The sequence below is a fragment of the Vitis vinifera genome, chromosome 18 (assembly GCF_030704535.1).
Source record: "Vitis vinifera cultivar Pinot Noir 40024 chromosome 18, ASM3070453v1".
NCBI lineage: Eukaryota > Viridiplantae > Streptophyta > Magnoliopsida > Vitales > Vitaceae > Vitis > Vitis vinifera.
This window is the reverse complement of record NC_081822.1, coordinates 33,831,292-33,838,853: the sequence shown is the minus strand read 5'-3', so window position 1 is coordinate 33,838,853 and position 7,562 is coordinate 33,831,292. Positions and strand designations below refer to the sequence as shown.

The 7,562-nt window shown below is 33.4% G+C and overlaps 2 protein-coding genes across 2 annotated transcripts; one reads left to right on the top strand and one right to left on the bottom strand.

Moving 5' to 3' along the window:
- Positions 1 to 1,136: 1,136 nt before the first annotated feature.
- Positions 1,137 to 3,997, bottom strand: LOC100243029 (mitochondrial cytochrome c). The gene is given in 3 exon segments (NM_001281056.1): positions 1,137 to 1,229; positions 2,412 to 2,545; positions 3,886 to 3,997. Coding segments are annotated over 3 exon segments (339 nt in total).
- A 1,488-nt stretch (positions 3,998 to 5,485) lies between these two features.
- LOC109121972 (pentatricopeptide repeat-containing protein At1g05670, mitochondrial) lies at positions 5,486 to 6,634 on the top strand. The gene has a single exon (XM_019217893.1). The coding sequence runs from the start codon at positions 5,486 to 5,488 to the stop codon at positions 6,632 to 6,634; it is 1,149 nt and encodes a 382-aa protein (XP_019073438.1).
- The last annotated feature ends 928 nt before the right edge of the window (positions 6,635 to 7,562 follow it).

Sequence of the window (7,562 nt, the reverse complement as noted above, 5' to 3'; positions counted from 1 at the left end):
TTATTATATATATATTTTAAATTATTCTCATTCTAAAATTTTGTTTTGAAGTTAAAAAAAAAAAGGGTGAAAGAGTTTAGAATTTAATGTAACATATTTATATTTCATTGACTAGGTATAATTATTAAGGATTTGATATTTTTAATATTATTTAAATTTGATAAACAATTATTAATATTAGTATTTATATAAATAAAATAAAATACATTTATTAATTTCCCTTACATGTGTTACCTTTCATATGCTACCTAAATCTTTCACTAATTTGATGTAATGTTCATAACTACTTTAAAATCAAGTGAAACCCACAAATATTAAACCAACTTTCATTTCAATTATCATCATAAATTGATATGGGTTTGCTCAAAAACACATTATTTAAAAAGTCTTTACTTTAAATTTCACTTTTCCCATTTGATATTTGAATTAAATACACTTGATCACTGAGAGTTCAAAATTGAAACCTTTGATAAGCCACATGCTAAACAATCCCCTTGATAAGACGGGTGATGGTTCAGTATGAGTAATAACTCGAGATGGAGATAAGCCTGTTGTATGGAATAGATTAAACATAAAGGTGTACCTCTAAATGGTTAAACCCTACAATGAATAGAATATGAATATCCGACAATTAATTGGCTTTCAGATATAGAATATGAATGTTCACCACTTAATTGGTTTTCAGATGAGATGACCAAGTCCTTGCAAATGTTATTTCATAATGTTTCCAACACGGCTAAAAGACAATGATGCTGCTCTGCTCACGCTAACAGCATCAACCGCAACCTCGTATGTCATCAGCTTGGGTTAAAAAGAAAGAACCAAAGAAAGAAAAAAGAATTTAACCATAAACCAGTCTTCTGATATTGCTAATCATATAAAGACTAGCCCAGGCATTCATAGTAGTAAATTGATGTTTCGCCAAATATTCATCAGATAGTCATAAACAGGTAACTGAATCCAATTGAATGTTTGCCAAGGCAATCTCTTAGCAAAAGTAGCAATAACTACACACTCTCATTATGCCAGACCTACCAACATAAGTCTATTTTATTTGGAAAAGAATGGTACTGCCATCTGGTTCCGGTACCTCTAGCAACTGCAAAATGAACTCTCTTCAAACGTTTAGTTTCAAATTAAGCAGTGGCTTGCTTCAAATATGCAATCAAGTCGGCCCGATCCTGAGGCTTCTTTAGTCCAGGGAACACCATCTTTGTTCCAGGAATGTACTGCATAAAATAAATTTTACAAAGTTATTAGTTACAGAAAACAAGGAAAAGGAAGTAACCTGAAAAAGACAAATTCCAGCTTTGTAAAAGGATTTCTTATCCTTCGGTTTGTGTTGTATCCACTGTAGTTTGTAGTTACCAAGTTCAATGCAGAATTATCTTATTTCTGATCATCATCCAAATGCCTTCCGGGATAAACACAAAAATCTCACTTTTCTCGCAGCTGAGCAAGATTCAAATTCATTTTATTTTTGTAGAAGTAGTCATCATAATATTGTCTACATAGTTGTTTGTTCTCAATCCTTGTAACAAATACATGAACCTCATGCAAGTTGACCATCATTCTACAATACCGGCAATGAAAAATGTATAGGCAAACCCATGCAAATAAGTATTCTGAGTATTGATTACTTTTTTTTTGATAGGTTAAAAAAATTTTAAAAAAGAGAGAGAGAGAGAGAGAGAGAGAGAGAAAGAAAGAAAGAAAGAAAGGTATCATCAGCACTCAAAACACTTATTTTGAAACTAAAGAAAAAATAATCCCCAAACTTTTGATATATAGTACATATAATCTTCCTAACCCTAAAAATAGTATGAAAATAGTTCTTACTGTAATTGAACTAATACCATTTTTTCGACCTCAAAAACCTTTAACTCAATTACTTGCATGCTAATTGTCCAAATGACTAGGGATTTTATAGCCTCACAATGCATCATAACTGTTCTGTCATCTTTGATGTAAATCCAATATGAGATTCCTAGTTAAAGGCTACATGGGATTTATGTCTATGAATATAGAGATAAGACAAATGGTGTATCCACATATATTGTAACAAAGACTCGATATAACCTACAACCAGAAACCTCTCACATTCCAAGTTCACTTCCCACAGAAAGTGAGTCCACAGCCTAATCACCACAATAATAGCAACATGAACAGTTCCCATTTATAATCCTGGATTCCATTAATATCATGATACTGATATCATAACAACATTGAAGAACTCTAAATTATAATTAGTAGAAAACTTCTACAAGATGCTGTGCATTTTTAGACCCAAAATAAATAATTTTGGCTTTTCGATAACATGAATGCATGATACATAAAATTATGTTGGCAGATATAATTCTAATAAAAATTCCAAATGAGTCTTTAAGAAAGTAGACTCAACCAGCCCATACCTTCTTTGGGTTCAGCAAGTAGTCATACAATGTCTTTTCCTCCCAAATAACAGCCATGTTCTTGTTAGCAGCAGAGTATGAGTAACCGGGAGTTGTGCCAGACTGCCTACCGAAAAGGCCATTCAGATTGGGTCCTGTAGGTTTTTAAAGTTAAAATGGGGAGAAGAAAGAAAGACAATGACACAGGCTATCAAAACAATACAAACACCTCAAAGTTCTCCAATATCCACCTTCTTTCAACTAACAAGGCAACCATCAAAGTATACAAATAAGGATTATAACTGATACACCCATTACACAAATGCCAAATGCAAGCTATAATTCCTACCAAATCCTTGAAAACACAATGATTTGATGAAAAAAAACAATTAAAAAGGATTCAATAAATGGTAAACACACTACTAAAAAATAAAAGGGAGATGATTTCAGTTACGCTCTTTCACTAGCATTCTGACACCAAGTACTGGAAAAATTTCCAAGAATTACGGAACCCATTATTTGATCACACTTGGGATATTACACAAATAATTATTAAACACAATCATTCCCATGAATTTTCCTTCATAAAATTTCAAAACTGTGTGGAAAATACATTTTTCACCAACATTTGTGGTATTAAATATTTGATAACATGATATCTCAACACCTAGAACTCTTACAAAATCACAGTACATAATTCCATTTCCATGCATATGCATAAAAAAGTTAGATATGTAATAATTTGTTTCCAGATCCATATTTAAATAATTATCTCCACCGGGGCGTTTCCATTCTGGAATTGCAAATTTTTTTTATGGAAAAAGCACCCAAAGAAACTCCTAAATCCACATAAGTTGGCCTTTTTGGAAAGAGAACATAAAACCCCATGAACATATTGTTCTCCTCAACCCATATTTCCTTGTCTACCAAACAGATCCTTGTTAGTACATATACACTTTGTTGGAGTATATTTCGAGACCAAAATTTTCTTACTTGACAACCCAAAAGACGTAATTGGTATATTTAAGACTTGATGAACCATTCTCAAAAGTTGTATTTTCCATTCCTATTTATTCGGCAACCAAACAAATCTGCTTACTATAAATACACACTTCAATGAACTATCAGAACCAAACATGTCAGGGGAAGGAACAACAAGATTAATACAAATGTAATTAATCGCAAATCCATCAAAATCGCAACTCATCAACTGATTTGATCAAATCACAGGATCTTAGCCGCAAAAATCTCCACTTTCTATTCCCAACTCAAAATTTTCTCGGAAACCAAAGAGACCCTACCTGATGACATGTGGAGATCAATATGTACATTAACAACTCCCCGATCTCCCAAAAAAACCCAATATTTTTATTCACAAAAATTCCATTTCCCCCTTGCTATCCTCACCAGCCAGACAGATCTAATTATACCCCACTAGTTCCAACCAACGCAGAGCTGAAAGAAGGAGAACTAGAGAGAGGAGCGGTAAGATTACCTTGCTTGTGACCAGCGCCTTTGTCGACGGTGTGGCACTGAGCGCACTTGGTCTTGAAGATCTTCTCTCCAGCAGCGGGATTGCCAGGAGGTGCTTCATCAAACGACGCCATTTCTAAAACCTCGAGATTTTCTAGGGAAACAAAAACAGCGGCTTAGGGTTATATAATTTGTAATACGCTGAGGAACGAACGAGAACTTTCTACAGCAAATTTCCAGACGAAGGGAGGTTATTTTATAGAGTTCGGGTTCGGGTTCGGCCCAACTCAGGTTCCGTGTTGCACAAGAATTGGTCCGAGAAGCTGACACGTCATTTTTAAATTACTATTTTAATTAATAATACCAGTGATTTCACCAAATTATTTCATAGAGAATTATAGTGCATAGATTTTTGTATTAATATTTTTGAAAAAAAATTGTTTTAATTATATTTTCAATGATTTATTTGTAATTTTTCTAGGGTGTTTGTTGAATAGGAAAAAAAAAAAAAAAGGATGTCAGTGTGTTATGATTGATTTATTTATTAAAATTTATAAATTTTAAATATTTTAATCATAATATATATATATATTTGAAAAAATAAAAAAACAAGAAAATAAATTTTATTTTAAAAAATAAAAATTAGCGTTTGAAATGATTTTTTAAAAATAATTTTTAGAAATTTAAAAACAATTTATGACATTATTCAAAATTAAAATGTGATTGAATTTTAGAATATTATTAATTTGATTTATGTGTTTTAAAATATTTCTGAAAAAATAACTTTTATTTATATCACTTTATTATCAATCCATCTCTATATTTATACAACATTTTTTTAAAACAACAATTTTTATTTATTTATTAAAAAATAAATAAAAATTATTTATCGAGTTGGGCCGGGTTGACCCACTCGCCCTTTCCCCAAAACCCACACACCAGTGTCCAGAACCCTCTCTCTCCCCCGTGAATGCGTTAGAAACGGAAGAACCAGTCCAACTCTACTCTTGCAAGAACGTGAGATGATGAAAATCTCACACATCTGCAAGAGCTTCAGGTACTTCTCAAACCCTCAACTTCTTCGCTCTCCCGTTCTTCAATCCTCACCGCCATTTTCTCTTTTTACTCCTCCCAAAACCCTAATTTGTTCCAAATCATTACTCTCTGTAACTTCCGTAGAAAGCAATCAACTTTACAAGAACCCCGCTTCAGCTTATCAATTTCGCTTGATTTTATCATCTGGGTCTGCTTTGATTTCTTCTCCAAAGCCTTCATTGTGTCTCTCCCAAGGATATTCCTATTTATGTGCTGATAGGGATGTTTATCATAGTAGGCGTGTTGTATTGAATCCAGAAAAGAATCGAATTCAATGGAACACTACATCAGGTTCTCAATTTTCCATTATGTTCTCATCTGGGTCGTCCTCATTTTTTCAATCTCAAAAAGTTTCACACTTCTATGCATGTAGTAGTATTCTTTGGAATACATGTGCAAGGTTGAATGTCAACTCGTTGAAGCTAAGCACTCAAACTTCTTTTCGGTTACTTTCTATCTCATCTTTCGATAATTGTAGTGGAAGTTTTGAATTTGGGAACAAGGGTATTGATGAGTTAGTGCCAAATATGAGTCCAAAACGAATTTCTGAAATTATTAAGGTGATTAGAAGTGATGAAATTGATATGGAGGTCAAGTTGAATTTGATGAATTTACGTCTGTCTGTTGCTTCAGTTACTGAGATTTTTCGGGTTTTGAATTTAGAAAGATTGTCTGCTATGCGATTCTTTGAATGGATTAGTCATTCGAGATCAGGGTTGAGCCGTAATTATGATATCTGTAGTTTGATTATTGATAACTGTGGGCGGTTGGGTGATTATGAGACAATGAGATGTCTTTTAAAAGACTTTAATTCAAAACGTGTTTGTCTTACTAGCAAGGCATTTGGGTTTGTGCCTGTTTTTACTTTGAGTAAGGCCTCAATTATGGATTTTGTGAGGAAACTGATAGAAGTGTTGGATGATGTTGGTGGCGTATGCCGTCGTTCTGGGTTATTTGGTTTGATTGAAATGTTTAGTGTTTCCGGCTCCTTCGAAATGGCTAAGTTTGTGATGGAGATAACAGAGAGGAAAACATCATATTATAATATTTTGGTTAGGGAAATGTGTCGGAAGTGCAATTTTAAAGAAGCACGTGATCTGCTTGATGAGATGCGGCTGTTTGGTTGTAGGCCAAATGCTAAAACTTATAATTACCTACTTAGTAGTTTATGTAAGAATAATCGAGATGACGAAGCTTGCAACGTGCTTGAAGAAATGCAGGAAGCTGGTTGTCCTCCTGATGCTTTAACCTTTGAGATCTTTATATACTACACATACAGGCTTGGAAAGTTGGATTTTGCAATCAAGTTTCTTGATCAGATGGTATCTAGGGGGCTTGAACCTCGGCTTACAACACATGCTGCCTTTATCAAAGGCTATTTCCATTCCAGACGATATGAAGAAGCATATGAGTATGTTGTTGATTCAGGTGTCACATACAAGTGGCCAAGCAATATGATTTACAGCTTGCTTGCCAGCCTTCATCAAAGAAATGGAAATCTTATCAGTGCTCAAAAGATTCTTATTGAGATGATTGAGAAGGGTCTTAAACCAAACTTTTCTGTTTATAAGAGGGTTTTGGAACATCTTGACAAGTCAGGTAGGGAAGATTTGGCTGGAGATTTAAGAAGCAGGTTCTCTAGTTTGAGTTTCCAGTCAAGTACTGAAACTGGATGATTCTGGTTTGAGATTTTTTTCTGATTCTTTTTATTTTCTTTTTCATTTTTGTTCATTTCGCTCTTCCAAGCGGTGTAGAATTAGACCACAAGAGAATTTTCAATGAAAGTGGTGCCAATGTACAATGGTCATACTTTAAATGGACAATAAATGACACTTAAAAAGAGTATTTATTGCCAAAGTGTTTATTTACAAACTATTATTAATGGTATTATTTTTACTTGTGGATTCTATTGTGTTTCAGGTCAACTGCTTGTAGTGAGATACAGATAGGCGTACACGTACTTTTTCATTATTTACTTGTTATTCTGTTGCTCTGGGTTAGTTTGCTACTTTGCTTTGAAATATTATGGAGATTCTTTTGTATCTTGCATTTACAATTTATATGTTTCTTGACCATACTTCTGATTGCCTCAAATCGGTCTTTAAATAATTAGTGATACTATTGGAATTAGAGATCGCTCTATTATCACCATTATTTCTTTCTAAATTTTACTTATTTTGAATGGACTCATTATAGTATGTGAAGTACCCATGTTGGACATGCATAAGCAAGGGTTGTGGGAGGTACACACCCAATAGGTGTATCAAAATATGGATAACTGAAGAACAAATTTCTAGTTCATTGTAGCTAATATTAGACACATATTGGCTGTTTGATGTTAGTTACACATTTTCGGTTTAACCTCTGCATAGAATGAGAAACAAATGGAAATTACATTATTTAGTTATATACTGGTATCCTAAAATACAGTGACTAACCAAATCTGCCATGTAAGCATTCACCAATACCCCCTTCTTGCACTTGAGTCCATGTGATGACAAATACCATGACTTTGCTTGCTACCCATAATTTTTGCTACAGTCATAATGTTTTCATGTTAATAAAAAAAAAAAGGAAAAGGAAAAAGAAAAAGAAAAAAGGCAT